The sequence below is a fragment of the Dromiciops gliroides genome, chromosome 3, assembly GCF_019393635.1.
Source record: "Dromiciops gliroides isolate mDroGli1 chromosome 3, mDroGli1.pri, whole genome shotgun sequence".
In the NCBI taxonomy this organism is placed as follows: domain Eukaryota; kingdom Metazoa; phylum Chordata; class Mammalia; order Microbiotheria; family Microbiotheriidae; genus Dromiciops; species Dromiciops gliroides.
Genome location: NC_057863.1, coordinates 347,355,970 through 347,376,797, shown reverse-complemented (window position 1 = coordinate 347,376,797; position 20,828 = coordinate 347,355,970). Strand labels below are relative to the sequence as shown.

At 37.1% G+C, this 20,828-nt stretch overlaps 1 protein-coding gene across 5 annotated transcripts in view; it reads left to right on the top strand.

Moving 5' to 3' along the window:
• Positions 1-3,225: 3,225 nt before the first annotated feature.
• CEP70 (centrosomal protein 70) overlaps positions 3,226-20,828 on the top strand; it is a 46,127-nt gene continuing 28,524 nt past the window's right edge. For 3 of the 5 annotated variants that reach the window (XM_043997950.1, XM_043997949.1, XM_043997953.1), the window contains exons 1-5: positions 3,226-3,346; positions 12,193-12,307; positions 12,875-12,985; positions 20,212-20,311; positions 20,605-20,728. In XM_043997950.1, the coding sequence (XP_043853885.1) occupies positions 12,245-12,307; positions 12,875-12,985; positions 20,212-20,311; positions 20,605-20,728 (398 nt within the window). In that variant the 5' untranslated portion in view covers positions 3,226-3,346; positions 12,193-12,244. Of the gene's footprint in view, positions 3,347-12,192; positions 12,308-12,874; positions 12,986-19,669; positions 19,682-20,211; positions 20,312-20,604; positions 20,729-20,828 lie in introns of those variants that run through there. The other 2 variants (XM_043997951.1, XM_043997952.1) reach the window with 2 other exon arrangements.

Sequence of the window (20,828 nt, the reverse complement as noted above, 5' to 3'; positions counted from 1 at the left end):
CTTCCTACCCCTCCATGCTCTCTGAGGCAGTAAGCAATCAGATATAGATTATACATGTGCAATTATGTGAAACATTTCCATATTAATATTTTGTATAAAAAGACTTGGATAAAAGAAAAAATTAAAGAAAGTGAAAAACAGCATGCTTCATTCTGTGTTCAATCAATATTAGTTCTTTGGAGGTGGATAGTATGCTTCTTTATTAGCCCTTTGGAATTGTCTTGGATCATTGTATTGCTGAGAGTAAATTCATTTCATCAAACAATATTGCTGTTACTGTGTATAACAATCTCCTGGTTCTGTTCACTTCACTATGCATCCATTCATGTAAGTCTTTCCAGGCCTTTCTGAAATCACCCTGTTTGTCATTTCTTATAGCACAAATAATAATCTATTACAATTATATACCACAGCTTGTTTAGCCATTCCCCAATTGATGGGCATCCCTTTTATTTCCAATTCTTAGCCACAAAAAGAGCTGCTACAAATAGTTTTGTACAAGTAGGTCCTTTACCCCCCTTTTTTGGATGTCTTTGGGACATAAACCTAGCAGTGGTATTGCTGGATTAAAGTGCATAGTGCATGCATAGTTTTATAGCCCTTTGGGCAGTTGGAAGAGTGATTTAAAGGAGACAGCAACCACTTGGATATATCAGGCCAGAGAGAGGGAATGGAAGAAAAGAGAATTGCTGCTAAAGAAGAAGGAAGAGTAAACTATAAGTTCAAGGTTTTAAGCCTGTTGGTTCTAGGAGAATGATAGGTAATATTCATCAAAAAATAGGAAAGTCAAGAGGGAAGTTGATTTTGGTGATGGTGGGAAGATGAGTTCTGTTCTAGATATGTTTGAATTTGAAGGCCCCCTTTTATTACAGCTGAAACATCTCTCTAGGTAATTCTGTGATTCCTGAGTGGGTTACTTGGTGAGATTCTGCCTTCACTGCTGTCAATTATACTGGGCAAGGCTTCCTAGCTGTTAGTTGCTTCAGGGCTCCTCTAAAACTGTTTATCAATCAGTACAAGCCACTGCTAAAGTCCGCCACCTTTGTTTACCTCAATCTTCTTTGCTGCTAGTCAGAAAATACTGGGGTTTTTTGCTCTTTCTGTTAAGTCTTCTCTCATATTCAGAACTCAAAAAGGGCTATTTAAAACATCTACAGAGAAAGAAGTGATAGTATCTGAAAATAGATGAAACACTCTTCCTTCCTTCCTTCCTTCCTTCCTTCCTTCCTTCCTTCCTTCCTTCCTTCCTTCCTTCCTTCCTTCCTTCCTTCCTTCCTTCCTTCCTTCCTTCCTTCCTTCCTTCCTTCCTTCCTTCCTTCTTCCTTCCTTCCTTCCTTCCTTCCTTCCTTCCTTCCTTCCTTCTTTCTTTCTTCTTTTCTTTCTTTCTTTTCTTTCTTTCTTTCTTTCTTTCTTTCTTTCTTTCTTTTCTTTCTTGTGAGGCAATTAGGGTTGGGTGGGCTTGCCCAGGGTCACAATGGCTGGTGGGGTTTGGGTGTCTGGGGGCCGGATTTGGGCTTGGGTGCTCCTGGTTCCAGGGCTCTGTCCACTGCGCCACCTAGCTGCCCCTGGAAACACATTTTTTAAAAAGTTGTTTTTTCTCTTTGACAATTCCTCAGTCTGAAGTTTTGGGAGTTTTTGACTGTTTTCTCTCAACCTAGCTAATGTGGGAATGTTTTCCATGACTATTCATGTATAACTTATTTTGAAATGCTTGAGTTCTAGTGGGTGGGGGGTGGAATGGAGGAGGAAGAGAAGTTGGAACACAATTTTTTTTTAAATTGATGTTAAAATTTGTTTTTACATATATTTTGGAAAATAATATTCTATTCAATAAAAATAAAAATAAATAAATTAATTAATTAAAAAAACAATTTTTGCTTAGCTTAGAAATATCTTTTTATTGATTTATTTTGTTTTCACCTCATCTACCTTTCCCATTGGGTCCTTTATCTATCTTCTCCTAGAAAGCCATCCTTATAATAAAGATTTTTTAAAGGGGGAAGAAAAAAAGCAAAATAAACATATCAAAAAGATCTAATGGGGACAGTAGGTGGCCTAGTGGATAAAGCATCAGCCCTGGATTCAGAAGGACCTGAGTTCAAATCTGCCTCAGACACTTGATACTTACTAGCTATGTGACCTTGGGCAAGTCATTTAACCCTTATAGCCCCACCCCCAAGATCTAATGTTTTAATAATGTTTTAGTATTCTGCAACACCCTCTTATTTATAAAAAAAAATAGGGGAAGTATCTTCTCATATCCCTCATCTGGTACCATTTGGTGCTTTTTAATTTCATAGTATTGAGTTTTACCATTTTGTTCTTTTTATACTTAACCATTTACATTGTTGTAGACATAGTTTTTATTGTTTTCCTAGTTCTGCTTAACTCACTTTATACCATCAGTTCATATAAGTCTCTCTATGCTTCTTTGTATTCACCACATTGTTTCTTACAGCACAGTAATATTTTATTACACGAACATACCACAATTTGTTTATCCATCCCCCAAACAATGAGCATATACTTTGTTTCCAGTTTTTTGATACTACAAAAAATGTGGCCATAAATATTTTGGTCTGTAAGGACCTTTTATTTTAGTACAATCTTTAATCGCTTCAGAGCTCCTACTAGGTATTATCCAAATAGTTGGTGGCCAAAAGAGTTTGTCAGGCAGCTTGTTGACATATTCTCTTAGGTAGTGCTCCAAAAAAGTCTCTCAAGCCATGGTCATGAGACAATCTTCTCCACAAAGGTTCTCCTACCTTGATTTCTATCTGTACTAGTATAAATGACTTTCTCTGACCCCTTTCAAAATTCCGGGGAGTTTAAAGGTTCCTCCTCATACTTTCCACATCTCATGCTTGTTTTCTTAGGGAAACATATATTCCCTTTTCTGATGAATCTTTCACTTGTAGAGACCTTGCAAATATCCTTGAATCTTTGATAATCCTCAAGGTTATGCCAAAAATTGGGAGAAGGTGCTGATATCGTTGAGGAAAGTGAGTGTAAAATGGGACGAGATGAATCACTTTGGAGAAGGAAGGAGGAAAATAGAGTCGAACTCGGCTCTCAACACACCATCTCTCCCATAGAGACTGAGGAAAAGAGAAGTACCGGGACCAGACAGACTTGTAGAGAAATCGCACCAGAACGCACTGATGGTTTTAGGCGGCAGGAGCTCATCTATTCGCTCGTAATCGATTCCCTGGGCCTCGCTCCGTTGCCGCCGTCTGCCGGGCAGCTGCGCGCTGAACCGTCTGCAGTGAGAAGCCGGGTCTGGGGCGGACCCTCTGTGGGTCGGTGTGCTTGTTGGCGGCTGCGGGCTTTCTTTTCCATGAAAGAGGTAAAAAGGGGGTCCCTGGGAGTCAGACAGCCTGGGGTTCACCTTAGACTCGGGGGGTGAGAGGCCGCCTCCGGTTCTGGTGAGAAAGGCCAGGATGGGGAGGGACTTTTAGGCCCCTCTCGACGAGGTAGATAAGCAAAGGAAGCGCTCTGCGGACCTCGGAGCGCCGCGCTAGTTGTTGTTTTTTGCGCTTTTGTAAGGGAAAGAAGACATCCCCCCCCCCCCCCCCCCCCCCCCGCCCTTTGCCTTTGCTATGCTTGTGCTGTACTTGGCTGCCAGGCCAGTGTGGTCTGATAGACCCCTGTCTGTTGCTTCTCTAGGACCAGCCAGAGGAAAGCGGGGCATTTCTCATCTGCCCTTCGGGCATTAAAAGTTATGACTTGATATTTGAAATATTTCGTCAGGGCCTCGGTGCTAACCTCGCCAACGCACACACTTCGTAACTCCCTTCTTGCATTACAGTGTCTGAAAAAGTCTGTTTCTTGTTGACTATCTTGTCGAAGGGCTATGCTCGTTTCACCAAGTTAGGCTAGCCTGTAGATGACACAATATATGTATAGTCTATTGCTCTTTTGCTGGACAAAATAACACGAAATGGGATCTCAAAAGTCTCAGTACAGTTTTCTTTTTTTCTTTTTCTTTTTTCCTTTTGGTGAGGCAGTTGGGATTAAGTGACTTGCCCAGGGTCACACAGCTAGTAAGTATCAAGTGTCTGAGGTCGGATTTGAACTCAGGTCCTCAGGATCTCTTGACTCCAGGGCCGGTGCTCTATCCACTCCTAGCTGCTCCCCCCCCCCCCCCCCCCGCCCCCAGTGTAGTTTTAAATAATAAAACGGCACCGAGACTTTTGGAACAGCCTGTAGAGCGCTTTAAAATTCACAAAAGGGTACTTTCTTGCTTGACATCTACTTGTATCCTCATTACCTTGTAATTCGACAAACATTTTTTTTATTTTTTTACAACCAACAATTACTTCCATCCTCTCTCCCCTAATGAAAAAAAAAAAGAAAAACAAACTCTCCTGACAAATATGTGTGGTTAAGTAAAATATATTGCCACACTGTCATTGTTCTTAAACATATGCCTCATCCTGCAACTAGACATAAACACGTTAAATCTCTGCTGAGTGCAAGGCATAGTGTTTGTTAGGTGTTAGGGATACAAAAACATCTAGGACACAGTCTGGTATTCCAAGAGCTTATAAATCTAATGGAAATTAGTAGTGAGGAAGAAGGAGTATGCAAGAAATCATGATGTTCTGGAATTGTGAGAAACATAGGTGCAGGCAAAGTACTTTTGTCACTTGTATGGTGAGAACAGAGAGAGTTAGGGAGGGCTTTATGTACAGAAGTAGAACCCTAGTTGAATTCTGAAGAAGTGAAGATCTGCAACCTGGAGGTGAGGCTGAGGAGGGGAGGGAAGAGTCTTTTCTAGTCATTAGCAAAGCATGGAGATAGGAAGGGGTAAAATGAGAACCTGGGGTATGTATTGGAAGGGGAGTAGCATGAGACAGGTTGGAGCCAAATAGTAGAGGGCCTTGATTGCACAAAGTAGGCTCAGTATACTCATATGTTGAATCAAATTGGTAGGACCTGCCAGAGTTTGCCTTTGGGAGCCCACCACGCCCCTCACCAAGATGAAGCAAGCCTCAGAGTACAACTTTAGTGGACAGTTTGCTGTTATGCCATGGTGTAATTTTTATTCTTATGGATTACAAATCAATCCAAATTGTGAAATTTAGTTCAAATCTCATCATAGTAGCTGTTTCTTCTTGAAAATTTAAAGCCAGGTGAAAACCTGATTCTTCCTTATACAACTAGAACATATGATGAACAACTTAGGGTGGAATAAACAATTTTTGTCGTTTTAGCACTTTAGAGTTTCAAAATACTTTTACATGTTATGTCATTTGATTTTCACAACAACTGTTTGCGGGAGGTGTGTACCATGGTGAGCCACTGACAGGCCTAAAGCTTGGAAAGGTACTTGTGGGCAGAATGAGCAAGCATTTATTGTTTCCTATGTGCCAACCACTGTGCTATGTGCTGAATATACAAACAGTAAAATCAAAGTCTCTTTATCCAAGGACCTTACAGTTGACTGAAGTTATAACACATTCACAGATAAGTAAATATAGAATACACAGGATATATATGCATAATAAGTACACATTGATATAGGGAGGGGGGGCAGTAATAAATGGGAGAAAAGGAAAGACCTTTTCAAGAAGGTTGTACTTGAGCTGAGCCTTGAAGGGAGTTCCAAGAGGTACAGGTGAGGAGAGAGAGCATTGTAGCCATGGAGAATAGTCTAACTGGGGATAAAGAAGCAAAAAAGTTATTGATGAAATATCAATATATATGTTTGACTGTGGCTCAGAATGCAAACAGATGCCTGAGACAAGCTTGGTAGGTTGTTCAGTCATTAATTATTATGGAAAGAAGCTGAGGAGGGAGTTGTAACTTTCTATATTTGGCAGCCCACTAAAGATGATTATACTCCATTTTGTGATGATTTATCTGGTAGGAAGGAGTATTTCATTTAAGAACGTTGTATATGAGTACATTTTTCTGTTTGTCAGAATGGACACACAGATTCAGCACCTTCTAGTAATAGGTAAAATGTGCCAGAAAGGAAGGGGAACAGGAAAACAAATCAAAGGGAAGGAAAGATGGGAGAAAATTACAAAAAAGCCAGATGGTAGGGAGTGGTAGTGTGCTAGTAATTATATCAATTATATCAGGTTCAGTTTCTCTGCAAGAGTATAAGTACATGTTTTCCCCTAGTTCCAGCTGCAGCACAGGAGCATTCTAAAATGGAGATGGAAGGAAAATGTAAAATATTTATAGTTTGTCTTTTTCTTTTGGGCACCTAGATCTTTTTGGACAGTCATTCATTAACTACCAAGTAGAGGTTGCAAGAAGTATCTATGAAGACTAAGGTGTGAACAATATGATGGATGGATGGATGGATGGATGACTGATTCTTTTTGGTAGTAATTATTGAAGGCCAACAATTAAAGTCATAGACTGCAGCAACCTATTGTTGTAGTATTAGTAAGTTTTCTGTATTTACAAATTCTGCCATTTATCTCTTGATAGTAATTCCTCTGTGTCCTTTTTGTAATTGATAATGAAAATTTGTTAGTGTTAATCGACATTCAGTAACCCTAAGGTGCATCACAAAATTCGTGAAATTTAAAGCTGTCTGAAATGCTATTTGTGTCTTGGGATTTGTATTTCTATGATCTGGATTTTTCCTTTACTTTTCCATTTGTTTGTAACTGAATGTCTTAAAATAGATTTCACCCATTTGTTCATTCAAGAGACATTAAGTCCCTACTTTTTTTTCCAGTGGTGTGGGGAAAAATAACAAACAAAAGAAGATGAAAGTTATAAACTGTTTAGGGAGATGAGGTATATACATAGAGGAAACAACCAGAGTTAGTCGAGTGAATGAATGAATTAGAAGATGATTCTAAAATTGTAAAATGTTTGAATGTTGCATAATTGGCTTTTGAAAAATTAATGCCTTTTGTTTACATCACATTAATTTCTTTTTTTTATTATAAAAGTATTTTATTATTTTCCAGTTACATGTAGAGATAGTTTTCAACATTTGTTTATATAAGATTTCCAATTTCAAATTTTTCTCCCTCCCTCTCCCCTTCCCCAAGACAGCAGGTAATCTGATATAGGTTATATATATATATATATAATAACATTAAACATATTTCTGCATTAGTCATGTTATAAGAGAAGAATCAGAGCAAAAAGGAAAAACCTTTAAAAAAGAAAAACAACAGCATCAAAACCAAAAGAAATAGCATGGTCCAATCATCATCCATATTCTACAGTTCCTTTTTTTTTTTTTCCTTTTCTGGATTTGGAGAGCCTTTTCCATCATGAGTCCTTTGGAACTTTCTTGTACGGTTGTATTGGTGAGAAGAATCTAGTCTATCACAGTTGATCAACGCATAATTGAACATTTGTTTGTTTTTTTTTAAGTGAGGCAATTGGGGTTAAGTGACTTGACCAGGGTCACACAGCTAGTAAGTGTTAAGTGTCTGAGGCCAGATTTGAACTCAGATACTCCTGACTCCAGGGCTGGTGCTCTATCCACTGTGCCACCTAGCTGCCCCTCAACATTAGTTTTTATAAGATTTCTAGTTTCAAATTTTTCTCCCTCCCTCCCCTCCCTCCTTCCCCCCTACCAAGACAGCAAGTAATCTGATATAGGTTACATATGTACAATAACATTAAACATATTTCTGCATTAGTCATATAATAAGAGAAGAATCAGAGCAAAATGGAAAAACCTCAAAAAAGAAAAATAGCACCAAAAACAAAAGGAATAGTATGGTTCAATCTGCATCCATATTCTACAGTTCTTTTTTTTTTCCTGGATTTGGAGAGTCTTTTCCATCATGAGTCCTTTGGAACTGTCTTGTATCATTGTATTGCTGAGAAGGATCAACTCTGTCACAGTTGATCAACACACAATGTTGTTGATACTGACATCACATTAATTTCTAAAAACTTCTCTTTTCCCCAACTCAGCAATATTTCCCTTATAACAGATTTAAAAGGGGGGGGGGGGAATGGTTCAGTAAAAACAACAAGCATCATCTATAATTTACAGTATATGCTCTGTTCTACTCCCGTAGTCCTTCACCTCTGCAGTGAAGGGAGGGAAGTGCATATTATCACTTGCTCTCCAGGGCCAGTTTTGGTTATTAGACAGTTCAATTTCAATTTACCGTTTGATATTTCAACACTGGGGCAGATAGGTGGCTCATTGGATTGAGTGCTGGGCCTGGAGTTAGGAAGACCTGAATTTATATTGGGCCTCAGACAGCTAACTAGCTGTATGATTCTGGGAAAGTCCCTTGACCTTGTTTGCCTCAGTTTCCTCATCTGTAAAATGAGCTGGAGAAGGAAGTGGCAAACCACTACACTGTCTTTGCCAAGAAAACCCTCAATGGGGTCAGGAAGAGTCAGAAGTGACTAAAACAACTGAATTCCAACACTGGCCCTTCCCGTGTCTTAATTGCACTATCTTCTTACTTTTGCCCAATAGAATCTCTCTCTCTTTTTTTTTTAAGTGAGGCAATTGGGGTTAAGTGACTTGCGCAGGGTCACACAGCTAGTAAGTGTTAAGTGTCTGAGGTCGGATTTGAACTCAGGTACTCCTGACTCCAGGGCCGGTGCTCTATCCACTGTGCCACCTAGCTGACCCTCATTCTTTTCTTTTTAAATTTTGAGTTCCAAATTTTCTTCTTCCCTTCCATCCTTCTGTCACCCACTGAAAAGCCAAGTAATATGATATTATTTTTACATGTGAAAGCATGGAAAACATATTTCCATATTAGCTATATTTTTTTAAAAAGTAAAAAAAATAAACTGAGTATACTTCAGTTTGCACTGAGTGCATCAGTTCTCTCTATGGAGGTGGATAGCATTTTTTCATCATGAGACTTTTGGAATTGTCTTGGATTATTATATTGATCAGAGTAGCCAAGTCTTTCACAGTTGATCATCAATACAACATTGTTGTTAATGTGCACAACAATCTTCTAGTTCTTCTCATTTTACTTTGCATCAGTTCATATAGGTCTTGCCATATTTTTCTGACATCATCCCCCTCATCACAATCATATACCACAACTTCTTCAGCCATTCCCCAATTGCTGAATATCCCCTTGATTTCTAGTTCTTTTCCATCACAAAAAGAGCTGCTACAAATATTTTTATACATAGAGATCCTTTTCCTTTTTCTTTGATCTCTTTGGGATACCAACCTACTAGTGGTATTTTTGGGTTAAAGGGTATGTATAGTTTTATAGCCCTTTGGCCTAGGTCCAAATTATTCTCCAGAATGGTTGTAGCCATTCACTACTCCATCATTTGTCATCTGTAATAGTGGGGAGGTAATCAGTAGTAATTTAGAGCATTTTTTCAATTTTAAATCTATATAGATAGATATAGATATGAATCAAATTTGTAAAAGAGTCATTCCCCAATTGATAAATGGTCAAAGGCTATAAATAGGAAGTTTTCAGAAGAAATCAAAGCTATTTTAAGGTTGTCTCTTATTAACAACATAAGCTCCCCTGTACCCCCCATGATTTCCCTCTCCTGTAAAAGTTCTTCAGTGTCTCTCTTATGTGAGAAAAAATTTCCCATTCTATCTCTATCTTCCCTCTTCTCACAGGGCATCCCTCTTTTTCACACCCATGTTTTTGGAGATCATTCCAACATAATAGACTCACAGCCATGACCTCTATGTAAATTTCTTTTAATGGTCCTAATAATGATAAAATTCTTAGGAGTTACATGTATCATCTTCCTATATAGGAATGTAAAAAGTTTAACTTTATTTTGATCCTTATGATTACTCTTTCTTTCTTTCTTTCTTTCTTTCTTTCTTTCTTTCTTTCTTTCTTTGTGAGGCAATTTGGGGTTAAGTGACTTGCCTAGGGTCACACAGCTAGTAAGTGTTAAGTGTCTGAAATCAGATTTGAACTCAGGTCCTCCTGATTCCAGGGCTGGCATTTTATCCACTGTGCCACCTAGCTGCCCCTAAAGAGAGAGAGATCTACGGACAGCATATAATAATTTTTTTTTTTGGTGAGGCAATTGGGGTTAAGTGACTTGCCCAGGGTCATACAGCTAGTAAGTGTCAAGTGTCTGAGGCCGGATTTGAACTCAGGTCCTTCTGAATCCAGGGCCAGTGCTCTATCCACTGTGCCACCTAGCTGCCCCTACTTTTTCATGTTTACCTTTTTATGCTTCTGGAGTCTTCTGTGTAAATGTCAGATTTTCTATTCAGCTCTGGCCTTTTTTTTTTTTTTTTAAATCAGGAATGCTTGAAAAATCCTCCATTCAATATCCATTTTTTTCACTTGAAGCATTATACTCAGTTTTGCTGGTTGGGTTATTCTTGGTTTTAATCCTAGTTCCTTTGTCTTCTGGTATATTGTATTCCAAGCCCTCCATTCCTTTAATGTACAAGCTGCTGGATAGAGTGTGATTTTCACTGTGGCTCCACCATATTTGAATTGTTTCTGGCTCTTTGAAGTATTTTCTCTTTAACCTGAGGGACCTTACTACCTTGTGACTGACCAGAAATGCTCCTCTCCACCTTGGAACTGTGTGTGACCCAGAAGTGCTTATGGCAGTAGAGTTGTCAATTAGCATCAGCTGCACCCAGTGCCAGCAAGAATCCTCTATAATTTCTTTTTGAACAATTGTTTGACCCCTTTACCATCTCTGGGCTGAGAGCTCTTGAAGCTGCTGGTGCAGCTGCTATTGCTGCTGCCTCATGTGTGGGTTCTGGACAGGTCTGCACCATATTGTGACAAACTTCTCCTGCCAACCTCCTAAGTTTTCTTAAGCTGGAAAAGTGTCTCAGCCTGACCTTTTGTTGGCTTCTGCTGCTCCAAAATTTGATTCAAGGTGTTATTTTAAAGCTATTTGGAGGGGGATGTTGAGAGAGTTCAGCTGGGTTGTCTTCTCCCCCCCCCCAGTTAAAAAAAATAATAAACATTTTTTTGGGGTGAGGCAATTGGGGTTAAGTGACTTGCCCAGGGTCACACAGCTAGTAAGTATCAAGTGTCTGGGGCCGGATTTGAACTCAGGTACTCCTGACTCCAGGGCCAGTGCTTTCTTTATTCACTGCGCCCCCTAACTACTCCAATAATAAACATTTTTATTTAAAGTTTTGAATTCCAAATTTTATCCCCACTTTCCTCCCTTCCCTTCCCTTCCCCATCCCTGAGGCAGTAAGGAATCAAATATAGGTTATTCATGTGCAATTATGTAAAAAATTACTATATTAGTCATTTTGTATAAGAAAACTTGAATTAAAAAAAACAAGAAAAAGTGAAAAATAACATGTTTTAGTCTGTGTTCAGTCAATATCAGTTCTTTCTCTGGAGGTGGATAGTATGCTCCATCATTAGTCCTTTGGGACTGTCTTGGATCATTGTATTGCTGAGAATAGTTAAGTCATTTATAGTTCTTTATCAAACAATATTGCTGTCAATGTGCACAATGTCCTCCTGCTTCTGCTCACTTCACTATACATCAGTTCATACAATTTTTTCCAGGTCTTTCTGAAATCATCCTGCTTGTCATTTTGTGTAGCATGATTATATTCCATCACTATCATATACCACAGGTTGTTTAGCCATTCCCCAATTGATGTGCATTCCTTTGATTTCCAATTCTCAGCTACCACAAAAAGAGCTGATATAAATATTTTTGTACAAATAGATCTTTTTCTGTTGTTGTTTTTTGATATGTCTTTGGGATATCAACCTACCAGTGGTATTGCTGGGTCAAAGGGTATTTATGGTTTGATAGCCCTTTGGGCATAGTTCCAAATTGCTCTCCAGAATGGTTGGATCCATTCACCACTTCACCAACAGTGGATCAGTGGGGGATGTTTCAAGAAGAAAGTGATCAGCAGTATAAATTGTAGTAGAAAGTTTGAGGGCTTGAAAAGATCGTTGGATTTAGCCAGAGGAAGGATATTGGTGACTTTAAAAGATTATTTTCAATTAATTTTTCTAAAAAGCTTGAAAGCAAGTATTATTCACTTTTATACTGGGATACAAAGACAGAGACAAAAGATGAATGGTCCCCATCCTAATCTGAGAATTTCCTTCCCTTCATCTATGAAGGTAAATCTCACTAAGAATTACTCTCATTCTCCAAGATTATATGCCTTTTATGTCACTAGAATTTTATTGGATTCACAGAATCACATTGATAAGTCTTGGATAACTAGAGCAAATGTCTCCTTAGAATAACAGATGTAAAATCCTACGTTCTGTTGTACAGGTCTGTTGGAGTTCTTCACTGATAACGTCTGCTCCATTTCGCTGTATGGAAAATGGCATCAAATCTGAACCAGGATGCTAATGAATTATTAGATTGCAATATGACTTCTGGCCAGGTATATTTCTTTCTTTTCTTTTTCTTTTTTTTTGCGGGGCAGTGATGGTTAAGTGACTTGCTCAGGGTCACACAGCTAGTAAGTGCCAAATATCTGAGGCTGGATTTGAACTCAGGTCTTCCAGAATCCAGGGCTGGTGCTTCATCTACTGCGCCACCTAGCTGTACTCATATATTTCTTTTTAATAGGTTACGAAGCTATTTTCAATGTGTGCTAGGCTAGTTATACACGTTTTAATTATTTGCAATTTATATATAATTGTGTGATTTTTTTTTTGCAAAATTTAAAGATATTTCTGAAGGCAGATTTTGTGGTTTATTTAAAAATAATAACTCACATTTATGTAGCACTGTTTAAGATTTGCAAAGCACTTCACAAATATCTCATTTGTTCATGCTGTTATTAAATCCCATTTTACAGATGAGAAAGCAGATATGTTAAGTGACTTGTCTAATTAATCTTTCAGATTATGGAATCAGGAGAGAATATTCTACTCTTGGTTAGGAAGAATAAGATCTTCAGATCATAACTGACTTTAAATTTCTATGTGTATATTTTCTTATGCAGGCCAATCAAGATTTTTTTTTGCCTACTTCATCTGATCATGCAGAGTCGGTCATTCCACTGGCATCCCCTATGTCGATTGAATTATTAGACATACTTATGACAGGAAGTCAGGTATTTTTCTTTAGCTATTTAAAAAAGCTGTAAGCAGTTTGCTTTTTAAAAACATCTGTAAGTTGGTTTGGGAAATAGTGACATTGTTACTATCTTTGCATGAGTAAAGGATATTCCTTTATTGTTTAGCTCTTTCTTGAATCCAGGCTACATCATTTTGAAGGGTTTTTGTTGTTGTTGTTGTTTTTGTATAGGTTCCTTATACAAACTCATTTAAAACCTTTTTTTTCTCAATGGAACAATTCAGCCAATATTCATTAAGTGCCTATTGCTTGCAAGGTACTATGCTAGATACAATGAGAAAAAAACAAAATAGTTCCTGCTCTCAAGGAGATTACATTCTTCTGGAGATCATTGAAGCAAATAAGTGCTATGTCAGTTAATTACAAGGGGAGGCAACACAACTGAGGAGATTAAGGAAAGTGTCACTGAGGAGTTAGCATCTGAATTGAGACTTGAAGGAAGATAAGGATTCTGAGGTGGGAATGAGGGAGTGAATTCTAGGCATGGGAGACCTATTCAGTAGATAGAAATATTAAATTTGGAGACTAACTCGTAGTGCAAGAGAGTAATATGCAGTAAGACTGGAAAAGTAGGTTGGAACCAGATTGTGGGTGGTCTTAAATTACAGACTGAGGCATTTGACTACTTCTAGAAGCAGTAGGGAGTCATTGAAAATTTTTAAGCAGTGAAGTGACATGGTGAGAGACATGCCTTAGGAACAGTATTTGGGTAGCTGTGTAAGGAGGGATTTCAGTGGGAGGAGTTTTGACTTGATGAAGGAATACCAGTTAGGAGGCTATCACAAATAGTCTGATGACCTGAAATAGGAGTAGACAAATGCAAGAAATGTTGGGGATGTAGAGTCAAGAAGACTTGGCAACCAAAGCAGTGAGGAAGAGTGAAGACCCAAGAATGACTGAGGTGGGAGGTTGTCAAGATAATGGTGCTTTCCTGGAAGAAAAGGAAAAGTAGAGATGAATGGGGTAAAGTAGCTCACATAAAAGAAACAAGAAAAAGCTTATGGAGTGGAGGGGAAGATGGGGAAGGAGTAGGGGAGTGAGTGAGACTTACTCTCATCAGAATTGACTCTAAGAGGGAATAACATACACACTCAAGTGAGTAATATATCTTGCCCTGAGGTAAAGTGGGAGGGGAAGGGGATAAGGTGGGGAGAGGTGAAGGAAGGGAGGGCAGATTGGAGGAGGGGACAATAAAAAGGAAAACACTTGAGGAAGGATAGTGTGAAAAAAGAAAATAGAGTAAATATCAAGGGGAGGGAATAGGATAGAGGGCAAAACAGTTAGCAATAGTAACTGTGAAAGAAATGATGAGCAGGATGCTCTCAGAAGGACTTATGAAAAATGCAGTCCATCAACAGAGAAAGAACTGATAGTATCCGAATACAGATTGAAGCATAATTTTTTTTGTTAGTTCCTCTTTCTAAAGGTGTTTTGTCTGTTCTCTTTCACAATCTGACTAACGTGGAGATGTTTTGCATTACTGCACATGTACAACTTATATTGAATTGCTTGATTTCTTAGGCTAGGGAGGGAGGGAGGAATAAAATTTGGAACACAAAATTAAAAAAAAATCAATGTGAAAAATGTTTTTTTTACATGTAACTTGGGGGAAATTCCAAATAAATAAAAGATAATGGTGCATTTAACATAAATACAGAAGTTTGGAGGAGGGAATGGATTTTAGAGGAAGATTTTTTAGTTTTAGTTCAGGTATGTTGAATTTGGGATTCCTGTAATATATCCAGCTGGCAGCTGAAAATGCGAGACTAGAATTTAGATGGGAGTTTAAAACTGATTGTGTTGACTTAGGTGTCATTTGTATAGAACCAACGAAAGGAGGAGAAGAGTTACCAAGGGGAAAATATGGAGAGAAAAGATAACTTAGGCCAGCTCTAGGATATACCTGCACTAAGGAATCAGGAGCTAGATGAGCAAAGGAGCAGAAATGAATCTGTTAGACAGGTAGGAGAACTGGGAGAGAGTAGTATCATAAAAGCCAAAGAAAGAGTTAGGTTGGTCAACTGTCATAGGCTACAGAAAGATTAATGAGGATAAGGACAGGGAGAAGACCCTTGGATTTTCTAATTAAAAAGTCATTGGCGAACTAGCAGTCACATAACTAAGTGTATACTATAATCAGGTCAAAGCAGAAAGGCCCCATATATGATTTAGCAGGTTTTTTGTTGTTGTTGTTGTTGTTGAACTAGAAAACAGTGAATACCCATCATTTGGGAAATGACTGAGAAAATTGTAGTATGGGAATTTTTGGAATATTATTATACTGTAAGAAATGGAAACTTGGTGAATCCTCTGACTTCTTCATAATCAATAAATATTTATTATGTACCTAATATGGGCCAGTTATTATACTAGGCACTGGGGATACAAAGCCAAAACTTCATGGAGTCCCTACCCTCCACAAATTTACATTCTGTTCAAATGTAGGAAAATTAGTGCAAACTGTTGTAGAGCAAAGAGTCAGAAGCAGGAAGTAGAATATTGAGTTCAGGGAGCAGTTCGTAAGTTAGTTCACCAGAAGAAGTAGTGGGAAGTAAGACTGGGAAGAGTGGTTGCAGCCAGATTGTAGAGTATCTTAATTACATATAGTGATTACAGAGATGTCAACAAAAACAACGTTAAAAGTCAGTCCAAATCAGATTAATTGCATTGACCAGTTCTGTTTTTGGAGAATGAGTGATGAAATCACCCTCATTCTTCTTTTTAGAGTGGGGAGGAAGTATGGTATTAAATGTTGTATACATTGTTGGACATGATTATTTTGTCAGTTGGTTTGCATAAATGTTTTGTTGTCGTTATGAGAGGATTACTAGGAGGAAGATATAAAGAAGGATCAATAGGAGGAGAGCACAGAGTGTCCCAAAAGTCTTAGTACAGTTTTAAGCTTGAATAAATTCAGAAGTATAAATGGAACAGACTTACAAAAAACAGCCTTTAAAAAGTTAATCAGAATATTTTTGGGTTTTGCTTTAAAATTTATTTTTAACATTTAAAATTTTTTTTGAGTTCCAAATTCTCTCCCTCTCATCCCCTTAACCCACCCATTGAGAAAGCAAACAATATGAGATCAATTATACATAAGAAATCATGAACAGTATAGTTCTGTATTATCCATGTTGCCAAAAACAAGAAAAAAAGAGAAAATGAAAAATTATACTTTACTTAGCACTTGGAGTTCACCAGTTCTTTCTCTGGAGGTAGGTTGCATTTTTCATTTATGAGTCCTTTCGAAGTATCTTGGATAAGTCTTTCACAGTTGAGCATTGTTACAATATTGCTGTTATGGTAAACAAGGATCTCCTGGTTTTGTTCACTCCGCATTAGTCATGTAAGTTTTTCCAGGTTTTTCTAAAACCATCCCTTTCATTATTTCTTATACATAATAGTATTCTTTCACAATCATATGTTATAACTTGTTCAGCCATTCCCCAGCTAATGGGCATATCCTCAATTTCCCGTTCTTTGTCATTACAAAAAGAGCTACTATGAATATAAGATTAATTAGAATATTGATGTTTCTTATTAGAATTCAACATAACTACTGCCTCATATTACATATCACTCTAGTTGATTTTGAACTTTGTGAAAAAAATTAGCTGCTGCTCAGTGACTGAAAGGATTGCATTTGTAATCCTAGCCCTAAAACTACTCAAGAATGGATGCCTCTATGACAGTTTTTTTAAATTAATAAAGTATTTTATTTTTTTCCGTTACATGTAAAGATAGTTCTCATCTTTTGTTTATACAAGCTTTACAATTTCAGATTTTTCTCCCTCCCTCCCCTCCCTTCCTCCTCCCCTAGACAGCAGGTAATCTGATATAGGTTTTATATATATATATATATATATATATATATATATATATATATATATATATATATATATATATATATATGTATGTATGGTATATGTATATATATATCATACATATATACACATAATAACATTAATCCTATTTCTGCATTAGTCATGTTATAAGAGAAAAAATCAGAGCAATGATGAAAAACCTCAAAATAGAAAAAAAAACAACAGCACCCAAAACAAAAGAAATAGTATGGTTCGTTCAGCATCTATACTCCACAGTTCTTTCTTTTTTTTTTCCTGGATTTGGAGATCCTCTTCCACCATGAGTTCCCTTGAACTCCCCTGTACCATTGCATTGGTGAAAAGAATATAGTCCATCACAGTAGATCTATGACAGTTTTGATGGACCTTACAAGAAAAAGTTGAAGGGATATAGATCAGGCTACTGAGGTGACCAAGCAAGGGGAACTCTTCTATTAGGCCACCGGTCTGAATGTCATCCAAGAAATTAAAATTGAAATTGCTTTTTAAATATTCACAAGACTACATAATTATAAAAGAAATTTAGATAAACTTTTTTTTTTTATTTTAGTGAGGCAATTGGGGTTAAGTGACTTGCCCAGGGTCACACAGCTAGTAAGTGTTAAGTGTCTGAGGCCGGATTTGAACTCAGGTACTCCTGACTCCAGGGCCGGTGCTCTATCCACTGCGCCACCTAGCTGCCCCTAGATAAACTTTTAAATGATATTTTTTGCATAATTTGGTAACACTTTTACTTAGGAAGTCATCAAAGCTTAAAATTGCACTAAGAATGTAGGGGGATACCTTGTATAGTGAGAAATGACTTGTATTAGAAGCAAAAGAAGTTTATTTAAAAGAAATTGACAGAATCTTTGGTAAGCTTGGAGAGAATGGCTTCAGGAAAAGTGTGTGTGTAGGGGGTGTCAGATGCCATATTGCATAGGATTAAAAAGTGATGAGTGGTGGGGACGGCTAGGTGGCGCAGTGGATAAAGCACCGGCCCTGGATTCAGGAGTACCTGAGTTCAAATCCGACCTCAGACACTTGACACTTATTAGCTGTGTGACCCTGGGCAAGTCACTTAACCCCCATTGCCCCGCCAAAAAAAAACAAAACCCAAACAAACAAACAAAAAAAGTGATGAGTGGTGAGACAAGCAAAGATAGTAAATGTGAAGACTTTTTAAGATTATATCAGTGAATGGGACAGCTAGGTGGTGCAGTGGATAGAGCACCAGCCTTGGAGTCAGGAGGAACTGAGTTCAAATCCAACCTCACACACTTGACACTTACTAGCTGTGTGACCCTGCGCAAGTCACTTAACCCTAATTGTCTCACCAAGAAAAAAAAAAAGAAAAGAAAAAAAAGATTATATCAGTGAAAGGAAGGCTAAAGAAGAGTAGTTTGAGAGGTTGGCATGGGTTTTTAAAGAATGAACATTTTCAACAAAATTAAATTTCATCTTTTAATTAATAAAAATATTTTTTTCTCCCACTAAATGAAATTTTTTTTTTTGGCAAGGTAATTGGAGTTAAGGGACTTGCCTGTGGTCACACAGCTAGTAAGTGTCAAGTGTCTGAGGCCATATTTGAACTCAGGTCCTCCTGACTCCAGGGCTGGTGCTCAATTCACTCCTTAGCTGCCCCAGTAAAACCTTTTTAATAAACATATAGTTGTGCATAACAAATTCTGTCACTAGATATGTCCAAAAATGAATGCGTTGTTCTGTACCCTGAGTCAGTTACCTTTTTCAGGTAAGAGAATGAAGGGGAGGAAAAGGAATGCTGAGGGATAACATTGGATTAGGGATTAAAGGTAGGGGAGAGAGAGAAGGAGCAGGTAATTTTTTTCTCAGCAGATCATGATTCCCAAGAGGCTTGAATTTGTTAGCCACAGCACTACAAAAATACCAGTTGACTTGGATCCATACTTTATTGCATCTTCTCGTGATGGGAGAGTGGTATTAGTATGAGTGTTCAACCTCTAAATAGGAAACTGGATCAGTGGTCTGGTCCAGTAAATTCCTGAGGATTAGTTCCCCAGAGTTTGGACTGTGGGCTCACCTGTAGCCTTATCTCAGATGATATCCCACACTTAGAATGTTTACTTTGTTCTGGTTTGGACTGGGGCTCTGAGACCCCAGTCTAGGCCACATTCATTTAAAATGTACAAATACAATGGTTTCCTTTATGTTCCAACCAGAATTGCACCTTCTACAGAAACCTTCCCTAACCCCTCTTAATTCTAGTTCTTTCCCTCTTTTAGTTATTTCCTATTTATCTTGTTACATGTTATTACCCCCATTATACAGTAAGTTTCTTGAGGACAGGGACTGTCTTTTGCCTCTTTTTATATCCCCAGTGCTTACCATAGTCTTTGGCACATAGTAGGTGCTTAATAAATGTTTATTGAATGAATTAAATTGAATCATAATAACATTATTATTTGTTGGGCATCCAAAATAAGTTTAGTAAATAATAAAGAGATGTTTAAATTTAGTGAATCAGTAATGGTCATGAACGATAGCTTCCCCAAATTTGGTTCTTGAATTAGAAGTTAGAAGTGTCTCAGTGAGGTTCTGTAGTGCTTATGAGGTGGAAGGAAGGGATAGAAGAGAACAAAATATAAGAAGGTCATAGAAAAAATATTATAAGGAAGAATATAATGAATACGGAAATAGCAAAATGTCATTAATAAATAGCATTAAATAACCATAAAATTTTAAAGTTTGAAGGGTGCTTCATACTTAATCCATCTTTTCATTTTACAGATGAGGAGACTGATGCTTTGATGCTTTGAAATAAATGCCATACAGTGGTACCTGTGCTTTAGGTTGCATGTCTTTTTCTAGATTTTATAATTTATAATAGACTATTCTTGCTTTTGGACTTCATTTTAATCTAGTGCTAACTTTGGAGATTCAGTTGATAAGTTTTGTTCTTTCAATGGCTACAATGCTATTGAATTGAAAGGTATATATTTTTTAAAGGTGTTTCATAATTCCATTTTCATGTTGATTATTTTACCTTGACATACAACAAAAACAATGTAATCTTTATGACATTGAACATTATTTTAAAATTAACATGAACTTCCATGACTTACTAACTGCTTAAAGATAAAATTAATTCACTCTATAATTTAGATTCAATGTAAAGAATTTAAAAAATCTTGACAGTAGCACTGAGTTTTTGATCCTTTTAAAAGTTATTATTTAGCTTGCTTATTAATTCTGTCCCTTCAAAAATTATGGCAAAAATGTCTATACCGTAAGGGCATAAAACATATTTATAGTCTAATACAGCATGTGAATTTTACATTAGAACATCATTGATTTTTTTCCTCTTTCTCTATGATTGTAGCAAGAAGAAACAGAATGGGAAAGCATAAATTCACTATTAATGAAGAATGGCTTAAAACCAGTATTTTTTGTCCAAAGAACATATGGAAAAAACCTAGGCGGTAATCAAATCTTACCCTCTTTGTTAAGTTTTTAAAAAGTTAGTTTTACCTTCCCAAGTGATATATTATATATATAAAAATTATTATATATAAAATACAATAATATATAAGTTGTAACTATATATGGGATATAATGTTATATAACATATATATATATATAACACTATAAGTAATAATATTATACATATTCTATCCATAGCTATATATCTGTGTTTGATTTTTTTTTTCCAAATTAAAGTTCCTTACATTTTGGGTAAATTTTTGGTACTGTTTTTTAATTTGTCTGATTCTAGATCTAATCATTTTTGACAAACAGTCATCACAGAGCATTAGACAGACTTTGAAAAGGTTGGTGGATGACAGTGTAAGGAATCAGAATATGATCCATCAGCTCATTGAAGCAAATCAACAGCTTAGGTAAGATTTATTGTTAAGGGGAAAAAATTCTTCTTTGAATTTGCTCTGAATTTTTATAATTACAAGTAGATATTTTTATAAGCATACTTTAAAAAAATAT